This window comes from Sceloporus undulatus, chromosome 5 (assembly GCF_019175285.1).
Source record: "Sceloporus undulatus isolate JIND9_A2432 ecotype Alabama chromosome 5, SceUnd_v1.1, whole genome shotgun sequence".
In the NCBI taxonomy this organism is placed as follows: domain Eukaryota; kingdom Metazoa; phylum Chordata; class Lepidosauria; order Squamata; family Phrynosomatidae; genus Sceloporus; species Sceloporus undulatus.
This window is the reverse complement of record NC_056526.1, coordinates 128,754,109-128,778,011: the sequence shown is the minus strand read 5'-3', so window position 1 is coordinate 128,778,011 and position 23,903 is coordinate 128,754,109. Positions and strand designations below refer to the sequence as shown.

The following is a 23,903-nucleotide window of genomic DNA, read 5'->3' as shown; positions in this document are numbered from 1 at the left end:
TGGAGGGTGTTTACAACTCCATTGCATTATTTGGAAGGCCCTTGAGGAAGGTATTTTCTCATTAATAATAATAATAATAATAATAATAAAATTTATTTGTATCCCGCCCCTCTGAGAACAATCGGGGCGCCTAACAAGCTAAAAATATACAACATATCAAATCCCTGGTACCCTCCCCTCCTTAAAAAGGTATTAAATCTAACAAATAATTAAAACCATACAGGTTAAAACTGACCGAAGGGTCAAACAACAAAACAATACAACAGAACAATAATCAATACAACAGTGATTAATGGGAGCAGCAGTATCTCTTTATGGGAGTTTCCTGAGGCCAAGTTGGCTATTCTGGAAAGGCCTGCCGGAAGAGATCCGTCTTAACAACCTTTTTAAAGCTGTCTAAGGATGTAAGTACTGTAGTTGGATCTCATCAGGCAGGCCGTTCCACAGTCATTGGCTCTTTTAACACTGAATAAACAGTTGACCATCCTAGAGCATGTGGGTTGTGGAGCTTGCCTCCTCACTGTTTTCTGACAACCTAATATGGTAACAGGAACTGGAACAGAGCACAAGTGTGCCAGACGGTACAGGCTCTGCATTGTGAAGTGTAAGAAACATTTTCACTTGAGAATGAATGTTAAAAATTCAAGGAAAAGGCTTCAAGTGTGTCTGAAGAAGCAAGCATCAAGCTGCTATTGGTCATGACTATAACTGTACAAATTCCAAATTGGTAACAAATTGTGGGCTTCCCAGTGATATCAACTATTGTAGGGGGGAGAGGTACTGGATTAAACAGGCCTTTGGTCTGATCCAGCAGCCCTGGTATTTATTTTCCCAAGATGGCTATCCCTACACTCATATTTGGTAGCTTGTCCCATTGAATTAAGTAAAACTTATTACCGAGTAAGGAGGAATAAGATTGCACAGCAAATCTGACTATCTTCCTTCTTCTTCATGTTCCCATCCCAACCTATCTAAAACACCATGCTGACTTGGGAGGGAATGCTATTTTTAGGCATCATTGCTTGAGAGTGAGTACCATTGATTCAAGTGGACATTATTAGACATTTGATTGCATTGTTCATTTAACATTAGATTTAAAATGCTTCTGATAAGTTAAAATGTCCCACCCCTGATTAAGGTGTTTTGTCTTTGCATAGCAGATTCTAATCATGAACTTAGAAAAACTCTAGGTGGGAAGCACAATCTTGGAAGGAACATTTCCTCCTGTGACAAAATCCCAAGGATCTAAAAATATTTGTTATCTTTATTATAGTTGAATTTATAAATAATTTTAATTCATTTAAAACACACATGATTGATCGCCAAATTTCTTTAATTGGATGACAGTTTTACAATTGCCTGCCTTTAAGATCTACTTTAGATTTGTTTTTATCTAATGACTATAATTTTTCCCCAACAGCAGGCAAAGACCTTCCTATTTAAACAGGCCTCCAGCCTTTACCTGGTTGGGGAAGGAGGATGTGCATTGGATGTCCCCCCCCCCCAAATGTGTTTTATCTGTTGTTTTAAATTAATGTTTTAATTAAACTGACTACTGCTTTTTAAACATTTGTATTACATATTGTTTTGTTTTAACCTGTATTGTAAGCCACTCTGGGCCCCATTTGGAAGAAAGGTAGGATATAAATCAAATCAATAAAGAAATGGGCTGGCATTCTGAATTCCACTTACAGGTTCATAATCTGGTGTTACAGATCTGTAACTGCTCCATATTCTGTCATATTATGTATTTATGAGCATTACAATAGGCAGGATTGTAAATACCCCCCCCCCCTCAGGGATAGTGTGCTTTGCTGTGGAGCACCAAAGGATGTTTCTAACCCCTTTGACAAGCCAAGCTCTGCCAAGGAATTGCAGTGGGATCCTCCTTCTTGGTGTAGCAGTCTTGTTCACTGGAAAGAAGGGGCTGTAAAGGTCATGGTGCTGCACCCTTATCACCAGCAGAACAGACCCCCATTGCTTTTGTGGCTGCTGATTGTTAAGGTAGATTTGAGGGCTCAGGCCTGGAGGTGTTAATTATGCATTCATAACTAAGTAGGAGATATAGGATATGGTTTTCAGACTAGCATTAGGGAGTGAAAAGACAGCAAAAAACAAACACTCTTTGTTGTTTTTACACATAATTTTAAAGTTAAGATTGGTTTGTGTTTCAATACAGTACTCAGGTTTACATTTCATCAGGCATGCTTGCTTATTCCCATTTTTAATTCAGTGTACTGAATTACAAAGACTAGATTACCACAGAATATGTAAATAACATTGAAAGCTATAACAGATGTTCCATTTTTAAAAAAACTCACTCTAAAATAAAGGAGATAATAGTATAAATTAAAATAAATAAATATGTGTGCACGTGGAAGTCGGGTTATCCTCCTAATTCACAACCTCAGGTTAATTTGTTCCCTAGGTGTGTATGTATATTGTATGCATTTCTAATAGTTCTATCTTGGGTAGTCATCAGAAATACATTTAGTTCTTTACATCTGTATGCTCAGCCCTCAAAGACTAAGTAGTGGAGCAAAGGGAGCACATTTCTTCCACTTGGAAACCCTGATTATCTTATGATGGATGTGGTGCAACTAACCGAAAAAGCACTGTACACCTTGACCTTGTTGCTTGTCTCCAGAAATAGTTCTTCTTTTTCCATTTTCCTTCGGATTTCAGCAATTTTTCCACACTCTAGCAAATTGGAAAGGTTAGGAAAGTAGTTAAAATAGTTTAAAATCTAATGAACTAACCAGTTTAAACATTTGCAATGGAATATTCACAAACATTGCAATTTAGTACAAGCTTGTCCTTCTTGGCAAGTACTGTAAGTGCTGTTCTCTACATTACAGATGTTTAGGAACAGATGGATGTGCTAAGTAATATGCAATGTGCTATGAGGCATACAATAAGCACAGTAGGATACATTTCTAAAAGAAGTCACTAAAGGACAGTGCAGTACCTGACTCTTCTTTTTCCGAGGTCCTTGCTTTGCACTAGGTACACAGAGATTCTCCTTAGAACCATTCAGTAGTCCTGCCAAATAAAGAAGGCAGAGGAAGCAATCTGCCAACACTAGCTTATATAGAGACCCTATGTGTACCAATTCACTAGGGATGGAAAGTGTCAGTAGAAGATCCGATACCAAATAGGTAACATCTGTAAGCCCTTCCAAGCTTGGCATTGATGTACGTAGACGGAAATGCTAGAGTAATGACTGCCCAAGTAAAACCTCTTTCTGCACTATGATGGAACTTATTACCCCACCCCTTTATGTAGTATATTACTTCCCCCCGCCTCGGGCAACAGGCTGATCTGCTCATCTGCATTATTTTTTTCTTCTTTAAAAAAAATCAACAACACAACTTTTATTTATTTCAGTATAATGCTCATCTGCATTATTAGTGATTTGCAGATATAGAGAATTGCTGTATCTTTATTGTTGATCAGAGCTCTTTGGCTCTATTATACTTGACCTAGGGCCCTTTACCCTTGTGCTCTGTGACTCAGTAATGCCACCCGGTGTCTCTGAAACTGAAAGACTCATGAAATGCTCTTCAGGGGATCTTGCAACCTTCACAACTCCCATTCATGCCATACCAATTATCAGGGAGGGAGAGGAATGCATATAGGAGAGAGTATAGCACAGAAGAGAACAGGGCTATAATGGTGAAAACGATATTTTCAAAACTTGTGAATTTGATGAAGTCAGAAATTCCCAGACACCCATTTAGTTTTTCAAGAACTCAGTGAATAAAATGAATACTAAACACGCGCATCCTGCCAAAAATAAACCCATACTATTAAAATATTTTTTCTTTGCTTGAGATCTAAAAAAGATAGAGGAAGTGACTGCTTATCTGCAATGTAATTCTCAGAGTACTCTGTGTGTACGTGTGTACACACACACACTCTCTCTCTCACACACACACACACAAATCGTATAAAACTAAAATTGCTGTATAGCATGGATGTGGATTAGCACATAATATGCAGTATCTAATGTAGGCACCATACCCATAGAAAATGCATTAAGCCACTTCTGGAAAATTTTAAGGCCACAAGATGTTCTAATTCTCAGCTGTCCACTGTGCTCTTTGAAACAGTTGCCAACCCCATAGCAAACTGCAGTCTGATCCTCGCCATTATTACTTAGAAGTAAGTCTTACTGATTTGGGTTTTCTTTCCAACAACTATTTTTAGACACATCACATTCAAACAAATTAGTACCCATATTACTCCATTAGGCCTGGGGTGTTATTCATTTCTAATTTCAGGGACAAAATATTTCAAGTAGTACAAGTACAAATATTTATTAAATTGTTCATCACATGTAGAGGTTGGGCATGGAGAAACAAATAGTGATACCATGCTACTGGCTGTACCCCTGAGATCATGTGCATGGTACTGTCCTCCTATGAATTTCTCTATACTGGCAGAAATACCTGCACTGAGAAAGCCAATGTGTGGGAAACTGCTTATACATAAGCTTCCAGGTCATCACACCCTCCAAGCAGACAGGGATTCTGATCATGTGAAGATCTGTAGGTATATGTCCAAACATGTATCCAACAGAGAAATCCCACCACTCTTTTTTTCATAGAGTGGATACTGACTAGATGAATTAGTATCAGCTACTTTTTCACAGCAAATGTATATCGACGACCTTCACAAGTTCAACCTAGACAATGAAGAAATAGAAATAGTAAAAGAATTCCCATACCTGGGATCAAACATTGATAGAAATGGGGACTGCAGTCAGGAAATCAGAGGAAGATTAAGAATGGGGAGGGTGGCTATGAAAGAACTAGAAAAGATTTTAAAATGAAAAGATATACAACTGAGCACAAAGGTCAGAATCATACAAGCCATTGTATTCCCTATTACCATGTATGAATGTGAGAGCTGGACAGTTAAGAAAGAAGGTAGGAAAACCATTCATTTGAGATGTGGTGCTGGAGAAAAGTGCTGAGGATCCCATGGACTGCCAAAAGGACAAACGAATGGGTCCTAGAGCAGATCAAGCTGGAAATCTCCCTGGAAGCCAAGAAGACCAAACTGAGGCTGTTGTACTTCAGAAACATCATGAGCAGGAAGGACTCACTGGAAAAGACAATAATGCTGGGAAAGGTGGAGGAAAGTAGGAAGAGAGGAAGACTACATGCCAGATGGATGGACTCTGTTAAGAAGGTCACGGGAAAGGGTTGCAGGAATTAAGCAGAGCAGTGGAGGACAGGGGGTCTTGGAGATGTCTCATCCATAGGGTTGCCATGAGTCGAGGTCAACTAAAGGGCAGAATACCCCCTAAAATTGCCTATATACACATCATAGTTCTGATCAAGATTCTTCTGATGCCAGCAGTAACACCTGTCTATGCCATTCTCCTGCAGTATTTAGCATATCAAATACTTGATTTCTAATTTGGCTTAAGCAAATGTAAGGAAAGCACTACTACTGTTTGGATCTGGTTAATCACTGACACTATTCAATTTATAGATGTTTATGTATACTTAATGTACTGTATAGATAGATACAAGATTAGACAAGAAAAAACAAAGAACATAAAAAATGCCAAAGATAAGCAAGTTTTCCAAAGCTAGGTACCGTTATCAAAAGAAACCAACAAGCTGAAAACAATGTGCTTTGTAAACTAGAGAAATGTCTTCTGCAGACAAACATAGAGCACATTCCCACTATGAAATACAGTTGTCCCTCCATATTCGCTAGGGTTAGGGGAACAAGACCCCTGTGAATATGGAAAAACCACAAATAACAAAAACACCATTTTTTACCTGAAGGACACCTCTGTAGGAATCTCTAGGTCCTCCAGTGCAATTCTGTGGTCAATGTCCAACATACACTGACCATAGAATGGCACTGGAGTAGCTACAAATGGTCTTTCAGTGCAACTTTTATTTAAAGTTGACCACAGAGTTGCACTGGAGGACCTAGACAGTCCTAGAGAGAACATATTAATGAAATCCGTGAATAATCAAATCCGCAAATATCAAATCCGCAAATATGGAAGGATCATGTGGAGCAAATCGCCAATTGGTTTAAATGAACCTCGTTCCCATTTGGAAAGTGGTTCCTGTCGCAATGTTCCTGTCATGACAAAGGCAAAACCCCCGTTTTTCCAGGCACTAGTTTAAAAGAGGTTCTTTTCAGAAGAATTGATTCTGAAGCATGTTTAATAAGTGGGAATGACACATCAGAATCACATCATTCTGAAGGGGAGGGACTAATGCCAGAGGGGTATTTACCACCCTTCCTCAGTTTTTTGGAGATGTCACCCACACCCCAGTGCTGCCTTTTTATTTGTTGGTGTGACATGGGTGCCCTTTTTTTAATACAAGTAATAGATGAATTGATAGAATGGCTTAGCAACTACTTGCAAATAATTAACTTAATTTTTTTAATAAAACCAAGCCGTGTTCCCTGTCCTCCTCATCCCACTGGGTCCCCCATCTCCAGCCTGCTGGGTCCCCCGATCTCCTCCTCCTCCTTCTCCAGCCTGTCTGGGTCCCCCATCCTCCTTCTCTTCCTTTCTGGGTCCCCTATCTTTCTCCCCTAGCCTTCATCCTCCCACCGGGTCCCTGCTTTCCTCTTGGGCTGCCGCAATGATTGACATTTATTTTCAATCGGTGAAAATTAATGGGGATGAAAATCATGCTAAAAAGGCGATTCCACTGGCATAATGAAAAGATCCTGATTCATAGTGGGAACAAGACACCTTTTGGAATCGATTACCCACATGGAGCAAAGTTGAATCAGAAACCAGGTTATGCTGCAAGTGGGAATGGGCTCCTAATGTATCAGATATTGTGATCCTAGAGCAGGCATGGGCAAAGTGCAGCCCATAGTCTGCATGAGTCTACCAGGCTATTTCTGTGCCCCTCCTCCCCAGTTTTTGCCCCCAAATGGCTTTTAGGGGATGGGGGAGTCATTTTTGCCATGTTTTGCTTTTCGTGGGCCATTTTTGGTACAGGAAGACCATTTTATAAAAAATGGAAGTAAACCAAAAGTTACTTCCTGTTTTCAAAAAAGACCTCCTGTGGGCCTAAAATGGGAGATGTGAGAACATAGCAAAATGTAGTAAAATTGCCCCTGACATGCCATAGAGCAGCGGATCTCAACCTGTTGGTTGCAACCCTTTTGTGGATCAAATGACCCTTTCACAGGGATCACCTAAGACCATTGGAAAACAGATTCATAACAGTAGTAGAATTACAGTTATGAAGTAGCAACGAAAATAATGTTATGGTTGGGGCTCACCACAACATGAGGAACTGTATTAAAGGGTCGCAGCATTAGCAAGGTTGAGAACCACTGCCCTAGAGGGTATTGGGGGGCAATGGAGTAAAAACATTAGGGAATGGTTTTTTTGTAGAGGGTGTTTGTGTGCGTTTGGTAGGGGTGCACTCCCCTGCAAGGTGTCCTAGGGGGCTAATGTGACTCCCTAGCCTCCCCTAATTGCCCACTCCATCCACTCTAAAACCAGAGCATTGTCCCTGCAGTGCTCATATGGAAATAATATATGACTATGTTTAAAAAAACATCAGGGAAAATATATTTATGCACTGATGCAGAAGTAGATACAGTGCGCACGCGTCATATGCAGGCACAACATACAGGGCTTTTAGCATATGAAAAAGCCCTGGTGTGCCCTGGAAGAAGTAATGGGGTGTGCGCCTGTGGTGCGCACTCTGCATACGTGGAATTTCCCTTACGCGGGGGGGGGGATCTGGAATGGATCCCCTGCGTAAAGGAAGGGCCCTGTGTACATCTTACCATTTAAAGAAAAAGGTGATATGCTAGAGTAGTACCTTTTGAGATTATGCTACAAAGTTTCAATCCTATGTTTACTTAACAGGAAGTAAATCCCATGAAACTCAATGGATTTATTTCTGAGTAGACATGCATAGGACTGAATGTGAAAGCATTTTAAACAACCATTAGTTGTTGCTTCTACCAGATTTTGCAACAATGGAATAGGATTTACTGTAAAACAGAGTGGTTTTTTATTATTTCATCTAGTCTGTGCTCAGAAGCAATTCAGATAAAATAGGATACTAGCCATATATTAGATTAAACTGATGTATTTTAATATATAAATGAGTCTCAATGTGCTGCCTTTTCCTCATGCTCTTTCTAGGAATTATTGCAAACGTTCTATAGGCTGTCCTAGCTCATCAGGCTAAGTAATTGCTTATTTAACCACCAAAATATATTCCACACAGCATGAGGCAAAATGTGATGTGAAAACAAGAAAAACTGTAACTTTAATTGTTGTCCATTACCTGTTAACCATCCTCCCAAATATTTAATAAAAGCTTTAGAAAAAAATAATACTGATTAGATAGGAAAGTTTAAAAACTGTTTTCAAAGAGTTTTTTATTACAGTTTCTTGGAAGGAGTGATTGTTGGAGTTTGCCTGGAATTGCCTAGAAAAAAAGACAACGTTCTTTAAAAATCAAAACCAAAGAAGGTGTTCATTTCAGGAGACAGTCTGCAGTACCTACAAATAAGACAAGGATCATGCCTCAGGAACATGCCAAGATACTCCTGCTTCCCTGTATTTCTCCTCCAAAATGGCAACCAGACATGAAACTATGTTACTTCCTGTTGCCATTTTGGAAGGAAAAAGAGATACAGTACTTGAGGGATTGGGGGAGCTGGGGAGGACCTTTTTTGTGCATTTGCACATGTTGGTGGGTTTGGGAAAATTTTTGAGGCCCAAATTGCTTAAAAATAATTATTTTGTTAAGAAATATATAGAAGTCTTTAGGGAACTGGTGGGGGCTTCAGGGGCTGCTGTAACATACAAACACGTTACAGGAAAATATGAGTTTGTTGGAAGGATTAACTTTAGTTTTCCAGTTCTCATTGCTGAGTATGTCTGAAAATATCTAAAGACCAAGGGCACAATCCATAGCTGCACAAGCACAGATGTGCACGCAGGAGTGCCTTACTTCATACTCTTCCTGGCTGGGCCACACATTCTAGTCAGGAATATTTGTGGGATAGGGCCACATTGAGTAGAAGGACCGTTAAATGAGTATGTGGGAGGTGTGGCTCCCATAAAAAGTAATGACTGGTCCAAAATGATATACATATGCCGTTGAGGGAATGGAAAGAGCTCTCCTGAATTCTCTTCCAAGCCAAATGATTATGCCCTAAAAATTCAGACATTGCTGCTGGTTTCTCATCATCTAAGCATTTCTTTAGACATAAGAAGTACAGTCAGCACTCTGTATCCATGGATTCTGCATCCATGGATTCAACCATTCATGGCTTGAAAATATTTAACAACAAAACATTCCAAAAGGTAAATCTTGCTTTTTGCCATTTTAGGAGACACCGCTATACTAGACTATTTTATATAATGGGACTTGAGCATCCACAGATTTTAGTATCCATGGGGGGTCCTAGAACCAAACTCCACTGGATACCAAGGGCCCACTGTACATCAATTTAGTCTTCTCCCTCCCACAAATATTGACTTAAATTGATTTTTCTGCATGAAACCAAACATACCTGATGGGTTATGTATAAAAGAAACATGCTGGTAACTAGGTATTTCTTCACAAATCCCAGTGGGGTTATTGGGTTGATCATTTCCGTTTAGGCTTTCAGAATGGAACCTTTGCTTATACTGCTCATTGAACAAAGCAATAATTTGGTCCCTGAGATTAGCATTATTCTTCTGGAGGCGGTGTGCTTCAAAGTTTAATACATCCCGTTCATTCTCTGCAGAACGAATTTTATTTTCCTTTAGTAAGAGGTCCTCACTCAGTTGTCTTATTTTATTTTTATCTTCTGAGGCCTCCTGCTTATATTCATGGAGTTGCTTTTTAAGAACCCAGTTATCATCTGTAATGCTTGCTACCATTGTTCTCAGCCTCACACACTCTCTTTCTATGTTGGACAAATTAGAATTCAAAACTCCCATTTCTCTTTTTGCAGTTTTGCATTCATTCACAAGTTTATCCTCAGCATCAGCTCTTCTAGATTGAGCTTCTACAAGCTCCTTCTGCAGGACTTCTTTAGTACTGAGTGCCTCTTGCAACTTCTCCTCTAGGTTCAATTTTTCATCTTTAAGCAACTGCACCTTCTTAAACAGAGACTTTAGATTGGATGCTACTGTCTTCTCATTTTCTTTCAGTCGCTGTATTTCCTTCTGTTTTTCTCCAAGCTCATTTTCCAGAAAGGCTTTTGTATCTGCAAGCTGATGTATGTCCTCCCCGAGTGTTTTATTTTCTTCTTGAAATGTTGACACCTGTTTTTCCAAGGTTCCCAAGGCCAAAGTAAGATCAGTTTTTTCTTTTGTGAAAAAAGCCAGATCTTCTTGTGCTTTCTGATCTTTCTCCTGAAAATCATTTATGTCTTCTATGATACGTTGATTCTGAGCATAAAGCTGATTTTGATTTTCTTCTAGAGTTGCATTTTGCTGTTGAAGTTCCTTGCATTTCTTCAGTAGCCTTTTGACTTCTTTAAGACATTCTTTGCAGTCTCCCTCTGACTTAACTAGCTTCTCTTGAATGTTGTTCTTGTCATCACACAAATCCTTAATTTGCTTTTTATATCTTAAATTTTGTTCTGTTAGGCACTGTATAATGTCTGTAAGAGGTTTCAATTGGTTCCCAAGATCTATATTTTCCTGTTCAAGGTTCATTTTCTGAGTATGTTCAGACTCTCTTTCAAGCATTTGTAATAACCTAGCTTTTTTACCATAATCATCTAACACAGAGTTGACATCACATAATTTCAGAGCAGCCCCATTTCGAAGCTCATAATCTGAGATAAGCAACTGATACTGTTTTTCTGCTTGTCCATCTTTTGTGGGTTCTGGAAATAATAAATTATCTCTTACTACTGCTTTGGACAAGAAATTTAACTGGAGCTTGTCCAGAGCACTGTCTTTCGTTAGAGGTTCTTTATTATACTTTCTCTCATATGCTGTTTGTCCTGCACTTTTATTATTTTCTTTAGAAGAATCCATGGCAGTATAAGACTCGTGAACTGAATCCTTCATGTCTGAAATTCTCTTAGATTTCAACTCTTCATTTGGTATATTAATTGCTTTTTCTGTTACATCTTGTTCAGACAGGTAACCAGAATCATTGTCTTTGCAACACACACTAGGAGTGTTCTGAATGTTCAGCATGTACCTAGGGGCCTTTTTACTCTCCTCTTGCATGTCCTTGAAAGAAAAGCTCACACTCTCTGTCAAGCACTCGTCCTCCTCATCAAACTTATGGAGCACCATAGACACTTTTGCGTTATCATAACTTTTGTTCTTCCTTAGATGAGTCCTGTCATCTGTTTTGAAGCTGACAAAAGATGGAGAGGAAATGTTGTTCATAGAATTCTTCAATTCATGATCATTATTTAAATCCAGAATAGGCTTATTTCTAGATGTTTGGGCATAGTTTTCTGACTTGCCAATTGCTTTATATTTTAACAAAATATTTTCATCTACAATTGTGTTTCCAAACACAGTGCTAAAATCAGTTTCCGTACAGTGACTGGTAGCAGGCCTGTTATCAAAATGAAGTTGCTTCTTAAAATGTGATGCTTCTTGATATCTTCTTGGCTGAGAGAGAGAGAGAGAGAGAGAGAGAGAAAGAGAACAGATACTTGATGCCTCAACTATTCAGCAACAGAAAAGTCATAGCTCAGCACCACCAATAAACTGCATAGGTGGCTACTTTTAAACATTTATATAGATTTTCCTACCTAGCAAAAATACATCAAGGGGATTTGGAACAACTGCTTCTTGATTGCTGCACCTATCTGTCCTTGAAACAGTTTAAACAGCATTTGAAAATATGCTAGAAGTATGTTTCCTTCCACATTTTGAATTCTAATCTCTGCCTTCCTTTTCTTGCCTTACTTTTTGTGTGTGCATGCACAAGTATGGAGGCACATTAAAGATGAGAAGACAGTGGACAGTTTTAATATTCTGCCTTTTCAGCTTAGGTAGAGGTAAGAAGTAATTTAGGGAACCGATTTATTATTTACCATTTTCTTGATCAAATTCTCTACTATTTCTTCAGCTGCATATATAGCTGTATACTGTATTAGTTTCCAGGAAAAGATGTGGTGTGTTTGGTTTTTAAAATATCCAAACTAACATAATTATTTGCCTTAGGGGATTAGCACACTCTTTTTTAAAGCACCTTATCCCCAACTGGATAAAGGCACATTTATTTTTAAAACAGGTTTTTATCACACTCGCCTGTGGCTGCGCGAATGCATCCCATTTACAACCTGATGCCGGGCTTATCCTGAGCCCTTTCAAAAATGGAAAAAACCCGTTCTTGAAAAGCTGCAGAAAAAGCCCGGCTGGCATCCAGGCTTCATTTGCCTGGCCATGGGTGAGTGTGATAAAACCTGTTTTAAAAATAAATGCGCCTTTATCCCATCAGGGATAAGCCACATTAAAAGGGAGTGTGCTAAACTAGTTTATGCAAGTTATGAAAGAAGGAAATTATATCAACCAAATCTAGATCCACTCTTTGTTACATAATGCATGCAGCTATTATATACTGCTGCCTCCCTGTTATTGCTCTTTTTATGTTGCAGCTTTCCATTTTTGTCTTTCTTACTTGTTCTTATGAAAAAAGGGGGCTTTGTTCATTCTAACAACCTTTTAACACTTCCAAAATTATACTTACACTGCTGTTCAACAAAACTACTCACATGGCTTTCCCAGGCCATATCCCACATAAAGGCATCAGCCAGACTGGAATGTGCTTCATTTTAACAATTTAATAACAACATACACCAATATGGACATCTCAGAGCAGTATTGTTATAAAATATTTTCTTCCATGTATAAATTAACTGATTTTAGAGAAAACTCTGCGATTCACTGTCAATAGGCAGTTACACTGTAAGCAAGCAGACTTAATCATTACTGCAAGGGTAGGAAATAGATGGTCCTGTAATTGCTAGGTGCTGTTGAACTGCACTTCCTATAAGCTCTGGCTAGTAAAGCCAATAGTTAAGGATTAGAGACCTGTAGTCCAAAAATATCTGTCTCACACTACTGACATCTCACACTACTGACATGTCATATAGTAGCTAAGAATCTGCTGCATTATTTCCAAGCATGTGAAAAAGCCCTGGTTTGTTTAAAATTATCACTGTAAGAAATATGTCAAAATATGTTAAAGAGCAATTGTGAGGATATGTGAAGTCAAAGGCTTTCATGGCCAGCATCTATAATTTTTTGTGAGTTTTTAGGGCTGTGAGGCTGTGTTCTGTGAGGCTGTCTTCTAGAACATGGCCTCACAGCCAGAAAAACCTACAAAAAGCTAGTTATGTCTAGAATTCTCCTTGCTTTTGCCATTTATAATCTCTCTTACATGCCAATAGCATGTGATGGCTTATTCACGTAAATCTTAGTAAATTACTGTCTAAACATCCCCTTACTGTAGATATTCTGTCTGCTTGTGGAATACTGATTTATATTTTATGAATTAATGCCAGAAGTAATGGAAAATATAGTCTTTTGGTTCTTTTTGCGTCTAGGATCCCATGTTTATTTCCCAGAAAATGTCAGTTCAGTAAACACTTCTAACACAAAACACATTTGTCAGTAAAAAAAAGAAAAGAAACAACATACCACAGCAATATTGATAGGTGTGCTGGTCAAGCATAAATTGTCTGGAGTCAATTCTGAATTTTTCATATCAATTATATTTTTGTTAAGTATTTCGCTGATTTCAGACTGGACCTAAAGAAGCATGAAGTAGGATTATCAGCCTTCTGTTTTCACTGCATGTATGTTCTTTTGTCATTTGTATATCTGTTGTAAGCCATTCTGGTAGGACCCTGTTTGTTTTTAAAAGTGCTAGTCTATGCATATCAACTTAGAAGCAAGTCCCATTGATTTCAGCTAAGCTTGCTCCAAGTAAACATAAGATCACAACTTTTAAAGATTTTAAATCCATCAAACTCTCATGTACAACCCAACAGATAGTCATGATAACCTAGGACATAAACCTTCACACTGTGGAAAACGCTGCCTCAGAGTGTGCTGGAGTCTCCTTCTTTGGAGGTTTTCAAACACAGGCTGGATGGCCATCTATCAGAAGTGCTTTGATTTTGTATTCCTGCATAGCAAGGGTTGGGACTGGATGGCCCTTGTGGTCTCTTCCAACTCTATGATTCTATAATCCATCAACAATGGGTTGAACAGAGAGAATGGTTTACTGGCACATATAATTCCTACACATATAATAATGCTATTTAACTCCCCACGTCTCATGAGAGCACTCTTGGCCAGTTCATCACATCTCTCTTCTGGCTGCCAGCCAACATCACACTACATTCCAGCAACAGCCACCCACATTCATATGGTTATATATTCACCTTGTTTTTAAGCAACATCCTCTCTCCTGCCTTTGTCCCAAGGACCATCATTAGAACTGAACCTGTCATGCCATAACCATACCCACTAGTTTTGCATTTCTATTGCTATTCACATAGCCTGCTTATAAAGGTCTGTTCCTGGACACTTCACGCCTCTGAGGAAGTAGACTGAACTCTACAAAAACTTATGCCTACCCACTTCTTTCTTTCGCTCAGTTAGTCTCAAAGGTGCTACAATACCTTTTTGCTACACTATCCCATTGCATACTGATCTAACACAGCTATGTCTTTGAATAAACCTTACCGGTTCAGTTTGAAGGGGGGGAAAATTACTGAGCATAGCCAATCCCTTTCTGCTTTCACAAAGGAAAGTTCCAATGCTTATCTGTATCCAGGTATATAACAATATCAGATAAGTGTGAATATCACTGGAGGCAGATAAGGAAGAGTAATTTGACATTTTGTATAGCTCGACTCACTATAGATAATTTTACTCAATTTGGATTTTATGCTGAACCTAAATTTCATGGATTTAATATCTGTAATGCCTTCCATAGTATTTAGAACAGGGGCAGGAAACCTTTGGTCATACAAATGTTTTGGTTTACTACACACACTGTCTATTTGTCATACTGGATAAGGCTGATAGAAGTAAGTGTAGGCTAAAACATGGCGGACCAAAGGCTCCCCACCTCTGTATTAAGCTGCTGCACTTTTAAAACTACTATTCTCTTTTATATCCAGTAACCATACCATTATCCTCAGTGCCAATGTTTTCTTAGCTTGTGCCTTCTTAAATTTGCTTGTGCCTTCTTAAATTTATTGGACTACAATTTCTGAACATCTCAGCAAGCTGGTTATGCTGAATGTTCTGGTCCAACACAACTGGAGGGCATAGGTTCAGGAACACATCCCTATGGTTCCTCGCCCCAATTTAGGATTTTAAATTCTGGCTGTTAATTTCAGACATTCAATTGCTTTTTAGCAATAGTTTGCTGTTAAGAAGTAAGACATGAAGAAGTAGGGTCGGAAGACACCATTCTCCAGGTATTCTATTTCAGTTTCTTTACTGCAAAGGGCAAGCCATTTTTCTTCTTCTCATCCCTGACTTCTGCTCTAACATGACATGGTTGGCTTTTGAATATATGGAGATGGATCTAATAATCAATAGGCAGGTGCTCCTAACAAGGAATTTCAAGAACACAAAGAGTCATAAGTAAACTAAGTAGCTGCTTTCAGGACCACTTTGTGGCCTTCCCATAGACATCTGGTTGGCCACTATAGGAACAGAATGCTAGACTAGATATGACTTTCGGCTGGTACAGCAGGGTGGTTCTTACATTTCTGTTTGACAAAATGGAGCTTGGTATATTAAAACAAAGGTGATGAGGTGAGGGGTACTGTAGAATACAAATAGTTTATTAAAGGGAAAGGTTAGCTGTGTCTTTCTTCTGTTCCAAACTTTCTCTCAAAAGACATGCTATTTCAGGAGTTAAGTACTACTGGCTTTCATCTGGAATACTGAACTTTTTAAATTAGTCCAGAAATGAGTGTTTGTGTCCCTCCAGTTCGTTTGGGGCTTCAGCTTCCATAATCCACCACTACTGGTTATGCTGGCTAGGGAATATGGGAGCAATAGCTAAAAGCTTCTGGAGGGCCATAGGTTGTCCATACCTCCATTAGTCAAAGAACTAACAGGATGAAGTATCAAGAACTGCCAGTTAACCACTTGGAGATAATGCCAGTAGACAACCAGTATTCCAATTTTGAGTGTCTCCAAAATTATGTTATAAATCTTAACACAAATTGTCAAGTTCTCACATTTCCCCCCCATAACTGTGTATTGTGTAAGTATGAGAGAAAATACAACCACAAAAATGATAAAGTTTTATTTAAAATGGAAAGAATGGAGGGAAAGCTCAATTATAAGAACAGGTGAGCACAAAATAATTATTGGGATTTTAAAAAATGTACTGAGATTTGTATATGGAAACGATTGAGTCCACTATCTTCTTATAAATAAAACACTGCTCTGTTTTACTGATATTTATAGTTTTCTCTTACCGTGCTTACATTCTGCAGTGTTTGCTGTCGAAGGGCTTGGAATGATTCCAGCTGCTGTTGCAAGATCTGCAGTTTGGAAAAATAATTAATGTAAGCTGAGGTAGTTCACTGTCAGGTTTTTTTAGTATGCCTAGATTGTGATCACCAATTGCTTTTTTATTAGGCCATAAAACAAGAAGTGCAAGCTATTCTAGTCTGCAGGAGGAAGGTGTCACCAAATCTTATGAATGGCATGTGTATAGTCATTCTGAGAATGCAATTTTGTGCATGTTTACTCAGAAGCAAGTCCCACTGAATTCAATCAGACTTATTCCCAAATAAGGATACAAAAAGGTATAGGCTAAGAGATTTTTAAGAGGTGGGTGACTGAAAGAGAGTGATCAATAAGGGTGTTTCAGTCATTAAGGAAAAAGTATGTTACTTTTCTTTATTTATTTGACTGAGTGAGGACTTTATGTTCTCTGATTCCAGAACTGTAGTTTCAGTATAGCAGATATTTCAATCAATTTACTGTTCTGTTCAGAGTTGATGTATTAAAAAAGGAAAGTGATGATCAGCCATTCTTATTATGTTTATCATATCTCAAACCTGGGGTATAGCTGTCACATCCAACTAAATTTAATAGAATTATTAAAAGTCAAGGATGGCTAAGTGTTAGGTGGTCTCTGTTATTAAGCATCCTTGCTGAAACCAAGCTGAATTTTACATTAGCGTGCCAGCTAAGATCTACAAGTCTAACTGATCAGACTCCCATAGTTATTATTGGATCATAAGGATGAATTAGTTTCCTTCAGGGGCTTTAGTTTGTAATGCAAATTCTCTTATGAGAACTACACGGGCAAAAACCTTCTGGTTCAAGGAGTACTAAAAAGTGATATGCAGTTCAGAAACTTCTATAATACAAAAGATCATGGTTGAATCTTCTTTCCACTGATTATTTTGAACTTTTAAAAGATGATAAAACTCTGCTATTCCAGAAGAAGCATTAACACAAAGTTGCTGCTTTTTTCTGTATTATGTTTTAGATGATAGATATCCTGTGTTTTAATAGACTGGGACTTCATCTTATATAGTGTGCTCCAAATTTGATACTGTGTTCAGAGATCATAATCCTATTGGTGTTTTCCCTCATGCATACATTCCTTTACAGAAGTGATTGGACTTTTTTGTTCAATGTCCACAAAATTTCTATCAGTTGCAGCTAAAGTGAGAATACAAATGACTGATGCTGAAGGAGAGCGCAGAGGGAGAGCTGTATTAACTACAGTACAGTACTTAATATACATCTGTAATTTTTTTGAAATACCTGTGATTCATTTCATTCTGCTCTGTTGACTATAACAAATTATGCATATTGGATTCTGTGTGATACGTTCTGCCAAAGAAAGGTGAACATATGTTTAGAGTAGGTGATCCAAATGCTCTAGCAGAACAAGGTAATGAGGTGAACCTTGTTTTATTTCTACTATTATGAAAAATGTTGAACAGCTTGACAAATACAAAACCTGTGTTTTTGCCTTCAGCAAGTATGCTACAAGTAGAAGAGTAATGATGATTTTGTCAATTCTCTCTATGTCTCTAATTAAAACAAACACAAATATATCTGTAGCCTAAAGTCATGATGTGCTGGTAACCTCAAACCTACCAGAATAAAACCTAATTCATTACAGCGGTACCTAAATGTACAGAAGTACATGTACAGCAATTTTAATCTGTAATCGCTCCCAGGTATGGTATAGGCTTCTTATGGAGGAGGGGCGTTTTATGTTTTTAACTGTTGTGTGCATTAAAATAATTTTATACTGTTTTAAATGCAATGATTTTAATTCTTTTTAAAAATTGTATTATTAGGTTTTAATTGACTTTCTTCTGTGAGCTGCCTTGGGTCCCATTTTAAGAACAAGATAAAATAACTTATCTTAGTGAATAACTTCACTAAGATAAAAATCCAATCTGATCTCCCTTTTCCTAGCATCATTTATGTAAATTCATATCACCTTCATTATCCAGAACAGACAGTGTCTTCACCATGCAGAACAGATAAGCTTACTTTTAATGCTGACTGTGGCTGGACTTGATTATCGACTCCTGAAGCAGATTCATCTGAAAAATCAATTAAACAAATCCTGTAGATGTAGTGTCAATAAGCCTCTGGCTTTAAATGTTCATACCTAGCCAGAGCCAGAGTCCCCACACTGAAAATTATCATGGTAGAATTAGCCTTCTTCAATCCTCACACTTTGAACCTGTTAGGTGCAGGTTTACTGTATATACTCATGTCTAAATCTAGAAATTTTAGTCAAAAAACCGACTCCAAAAACCTGAGTTGACTTATCCACGGGCCGATGTCAGTACTGTATTGTACTTTAATTCTCATTAAAAAAAATCACTGGTGAAAGGCAAGTGTCATCTGTTCTGGAGGTGCTCACACCCCCTTTATAATCATCTCTCATCCATGAAACCTTTAGTATGATTACAAACAGTTATGCCTGCTGGAATTTTAAAGTTTTCTGGCACTGTTTTCCTTTGTTTCATCCTTTTAATCCTTTGTTACACACCCCTAAGTTTTACCTTCGACTTATCCATGGGTCATATCAAAATACATACTTTTGATCCCTAAACAAGCCCTTTACTTATACGTGAGGCCGACTTATAGTCGAGTATATACAGTATTTCTCAGTAGAGAACAGCAAGAGCTAGTATGCAGTATTTTTCTTCAATGACCATAAAATCACAGGTGAAGATGAAGACTGAGGAGTAACATGACTGCACTCTTTAAATATCTCAAGGGCTGTCACAGAGAAGAGGATGCAGATTTGTTCTCTGCTGCCCCAGATGGTGGGACCAGGTCTAATGATTTTACAGATAAGATTGTGATTGAACATTGGAAGGAACATCTTGACAGTAAAAGCAGTTTGGAACCAAGTGTCTAGAGAGGTGACGGGGTCTCCTTCTCTGGCTGTTTTCAAAAAGATGCTAGATGCTGGGGATGTTTTCCTGCATTGAGCAGGGGATTGGATTTGATAGCCCATGGAGCATCTTCCACTTCTATGCTTCTATTAAATACTTCTTCTCAGTTTTTCCCTACACTTTCATATACTACAAGTATTCCAAAGTTCTCCCTTGCTCACTCCCTTCTCCACCCACCCCCAATTCTTCCAGAAAGAAAAACCAGCTCCAATAGACCGTTTCCCCTGTGACTGCAGAAATGAAAGGAAGCACACACCAGCTTCTGCCAGTATTCAAGGGGACCAAGACAATTGAGAGGCTGCTTCCTCTGCCTCCAGGAAGAATATTATGGGAAGGGAACTGCCAGAGTTTCTTGTTGCTATGTGCCTTCAACTCAACTCCAATAGGGGTGATGGCAACCCTATCATAAGGTTTCTTTGACAAGATGTATTCAGTATGTAGAGAAGTCTTGTAGCACCTTTGTGACTAACTGAAAGAAAAAAGTTGGCAGGATGAGCTTCCCTAGACTTAAGCCTACTTCCTCATGTGCATTTGAGGAAGTAGACTTAAGTCTAGGAAAGCTCATCCTGCCAACTTTTTTCTTTCAGTTAGTCTCAAAGGTGCTACAAGATCTCTCTATTATTATTAAACTTTATTTATAAAGCGCTGTAGGTTTACACAGAGCTGTACATAAAATATACTCTATATACTGATTCTACAGACTAATATGGCTACATCTTTGAAGATTTATTCAGATGAGATTTGCCACTACCACCTTCTAATGGTGAGAAAGTGTGACTTGCCGAAAGTCAACCAGAGGGTTTCCATGGGTGAGCAGTGATCTTAATCCTAATATCCCAGAGTCCTAGGAGATGGGGGGGGGGGGGAGAGCCAAGAATAAAAGGTCACAATAGCGTGATTGCACTGAAAATTTTCAGATGATGTCATGCTTATCCAGGACTTAATCCATGAATATCTAGGAATGCTCCAGCAACAAACCATTCACGGGGAAGTCCTGGGAATGGTTTAATTGCAGGAACATTCGTGGATCTTCACGAAATAAGTCCTGGATGCGCACAACGTTGTCTGAAAATCTTCAGTGCGATCATATGATTATGCCAGGAGTATGGCTTTTACTCCCAGCTTTTTTCCCCTGTCTGATAATCTCCATTGTCCAACAGTCAAAGCACTATACCACACTACCAGGTTTAACCCATCCACTGCAGCTTTCCTCCTCCCTCCCGTGAAAGAAGACTTGTGAAAATTAAGAGCCAATGCAAGAGTTAGGAGTTTTCCTCCCCTTCTTCCTCCTCTTTGTGTGTTGCATCTCTTAGGTTGTCTTAGGGCTGGGGCTGACTTGTTACTGAACCTTGTAATTTTTTTCTGGGAGTCTTGTTGCCATGAACAGGATAAAAAGGCTTTAAAAAAATACTAACAAGATTTCCAGTCATCAAACTCTCCCATCAATAGACTGGAGATGAGTGATCTGTGGTGATGCAGAGAGAAAAAAAAAACATAGCACACACCATGAGGGACAGAGAAAAGGTGGGAGTTCCTTAGAAAATGGGTTAAAAGCAATACTGTCCCCTTAAAATCTAACACATTTGTTATGGGACGAGCCTGTATATGATGAAGTGAAATACAATCCCTGAAAGCCCATGCTGTAATAAATTTGTTAACCTTTAAAACTGATTTAAAATTTTAACAAAAATGATGCTTATTGCCGAACACAGAAAAGCATTAACGGAAATGCAAAAGCGTCCCTCAAAATAACTGGAAGGGTTCATCCCAGGGCTTGGGTTCTGAATTATGTGAACAGGGCAACCCTAATGTTTTCTCCCACTGAAGTTCCTGCAAGTGCAGTAAAATATGTCTCCTTGAAAGTGGACACAAGGATACAAAAAGGCACTAAATGTTGGTCACAAAGTCAGTGTGGTTTACTGGTTTGAGCACTGGACTATGGTTCTGGAAACCAGGGTTTGAACCCTGGATCTGCCATTAAACTCCTTTGGGTGACCTTGCACAAGTCACACTCTCTCAGACTCAGAGGATGGCCATGGCAAAACACCTCCGAAGAAACCTTGCCAAGTAACCCCCAAACCCCATGATCATTGTGGCCAGATGTCCTCCTTTTCCAGGACATGGCCTTACATTTCAACCTTCTGTCTAGCAGGCATTCCAAAATGTCCTCCATTTTGAGCCTGATGAAGAAGCATGAATTTATGTTTCTGTGAGCATTCTGAGGTTTTATTTGGCCATGTCCTACATTTTTCTGGAATGCCCTCCACTTTAACACTGAACCAAGCTTAAATTTATTATGTTTCTGTGTTTTGAGCTTTTATTTGGTCACGACCTACATGCATGAATGTATGTTTCTATGGTTTCAGTTGGCCATGTCCTACATTTTTGGGGGAATGTCCTCCATTTTAACTCTGACCAAAGCATGAATATATGTTTCAGTGAGTGTTTCAGAGCTCCAAACAGGCCTTGAAGGCACACAACAACCAAAGTGTGTGGTGAACTATTTCTTCACACAGACACCAGTGACGTCACAGTGTTGCCTGCAAGGGGTGACGTCACAGCCCAATCAGAGAAGGCCCCGCCCCCTCAGCCCAAAGGCTAAAAAGGGAGCGAAGAAGGCGCCATTTTAGGGATAGGGTTCTGAACTTGTGAGGCTTCCAGGCGAGAGGGTGTCCCACCTGTGGCCCTTGTCTCCTGGCTCCTTGAGGCAGGGGCCGCCATGGAAGGGGGGCATTTCTTTTTCTCCTCTCGCGGGTCGCACGGACGGGCTCCTGCAACACAGTTAAGATTAACCTAATTATCTTAAATTAAAAATAAACCTCAGTTCTCTTTTTCCCTCCCGCCCGAGTAACTTTTCACCAGCGCCGCCCTCCTCGAAACTCACGATAGCCAACGCCGGCTCTCATTGCGCCTCGTCTCCGCCCGCCCGCTCTTTGCCCCAATCAAACGGTCCCGAGGACCAAGCCTCCGCCCCGCCCACAACGCACCTGGCGTTGCCGAGCAACGAGTCTCCATAGCGACGAGGCGGGGAGGGGAGGGGCCACTGGCGCTGGAGCGAAAGAGCCTCGTCGTAAATAATATTGTGACTCTAACGTTCTTGGTCCTGCGCCCCCTGGAGGCCCCCAGCCGCCCCTACAGCTACAGGGCTTTTTTCCTAGGGCTTTCTAATGGAAGCCTTCTTTGGGCATCTTTATGAGGCCTGACAGAAACCGTTTTAAAAATACTGTAGGTCTGAATTATAAGGCATTAAAGGGCTTTTTGGCAACTCTCAGTAGTTTATTTACACGAATATGATTGAAATTTTGTTTTTTATGTTTGTACATAGAATCACTGCCCTTTTAGCCACTGCAGGTGTGGCAAAATAATAACAGTAATAATAATAAATGGCTAAGGACCCTACTGCAAACACAATATTAGCATGGCTATCTACTATTTAATTACTATTCATATTTAATTACTATTGCTACTGTGAATTACTATTATTTAATTACTACAACATAGTATTAGTTCATATTGTTAATTACTATTTGATTACTATTAATGGCCATTTAATTAGTTAATTACCATTTAATTATTGTTAGCATATTTAATACTGCTAATTACTATTTAATTCCTATTAAATAGTATATTTAATATTGTTTATTACAATTTAATTACTGTTAAATAGCATATTTAATAATTACTATTTAATTACTATTAAGTAGTATATTTAATATTGTTTATTACCATTTAATTATATTTAATACTGTTAATTACTGTTTAATTACTATTAAATAGTACATTTAATATTGTTAATTACAATTTAATTACTATAAAATAGTTTATTTGATACTGTTAATTACTATTTAATTACTATAGAAATAGTATATTGTTAATTACTATTTATTGTAAGAATAATGTTTTCATCCACCTGTCTCCATCTGAGCTGTCTCACAGAGGGTGGCATAAAAATAATAACCTCAATAACGAATTTTAATAGTAATTAAACAGTAATGACATATACTTTAAGAGCTGGTGACTCTAGAGGGTTAGAGTCTTTAAATAATGCCTCCTTTGGAGAGGCCCAGAACGGGATCTGGGGGCAAAGACTGATTTTATACTTTTGCCAAACCTTGAAAAGCAATTTTCTTATGAAATGGTTGAGAAGGTCCCTATTAACCAGGCAGGTTTTATAATGTTTTGATCACTTTCTGAAGAGTCGTGCAGAACGTACGGCGCTATATAAATAAACACTAACAACAACATCAACACTCAATGAACTCAGCAAAGGAGCTGGGCAGAATCTTGTCCTTCTAAGTAGGCTTAGCAAACTATTGCAGTGTCTCTTAGTTTACGTTTTCCTCAGTTATAAATTTTTGCAATTTTTAATACACTATGATGTTGCTCGGCCACACACGTCCCATGTTTACATTGTGAAATGTTGTGGGAAATGGACCATTAGGTCCGGAGGAGCCATGCTAAAGCATAGCTCTAGATTCTCG

General features: G+C 38.8%; 2 protein-coding genes across 8 annotated transcripts in view; one reads left to right on the top strand and one right to left on the bottom strand.

Annotated features, from left to right (window-relative positions):
* The window catches only part of C5H4orf47 (chromosome 5 C4orf47 homolog), a 30,730-nt gene extending 12,387 nt beyond the window's left edge, over positions 1–18,343 (top strand). Inside the window, exon 9 of one of the 2 annotated variants that reach the window (XM_042469780.1) lies at positions 18,304–18,343. The gene's annotated coding sequence lies outside the window, so the exon portion shown is untranslated. Of the gene's footprint in view, positions 1–1,420; positions 1,568–18,303 lie in introns of those variants that run through there. The other variant, XM_042469779.1, reaches the window with a different exon arrangement.
* CCDC110 (coiled-coil domain containing 110) lies at positions 2,151–22,487 on the bottom strand. 6 transcript variants are annotated; one of them, XM_042469773.1, is made up of 8 exons: positions 22,307–22,487; positions 22,101–22,193; positions 18,503–18,555; positions 16,453–16,518; positions 13,640–13,750; positions 9,544–11,602; positions 2,969–3,042; positions 2,151–2,700 (listed from the first exon to the last, which is right to left on the bottom strand). In XM_042469773.1, exons 1-8 carry the CDS (start codon positions 22,326–22,328, stop codon positions 2,581–2,583), a joined length of 2,598 nt encoding a protein of 865 aa, XP_042325707.1. In that variant the 5' UTR covers positions 22,329–22,487; the 3' UTR covers positions 2,151–2,580. The 6 variants fall into 6 exon arrangements, 5 of the variants coding, with proteins under 5 accessions (XP_042325707.1, XP_042325708.1, XP_042325709.1 ...); XM_042469774.1 differs by having other exon boundaries at positions 16,462–16,518; XR_006104206.1 differs by having other exon boundaries at positions 2,677–2,700; positions 2,969–4,687.
* Between the last annotated feature and the right edge of the window lie 1,416 nt (positions 22,488–23,903).

What these genes read in the sequence shown, in the direction of transcription:
- CCDC110 (XM_042469773.1), bottom strand. Translation starts at nt 22,328, where the DNA reads ATGAGAGCCGGCGTTGGCTATC. An exon ending in GAGAGCCGGCGTTGGCTATC is followed by an intron (nt 22,194 to 22,306) that starts GTGAGTTTCGAG and finishes ACTGTGTTGCAG; the next exon opens with GAGCCCGTCCGTGCGACCCG. An exon ending in CACTGCAGAATGTAAGCACG is followed by an intron (nt 13,751 to 16,452) that starts GTAAGAGAAAAC and finishes ATGCTTCTTTAG; the next exon opens with GTCCAGTCTGAAATCAGCGA.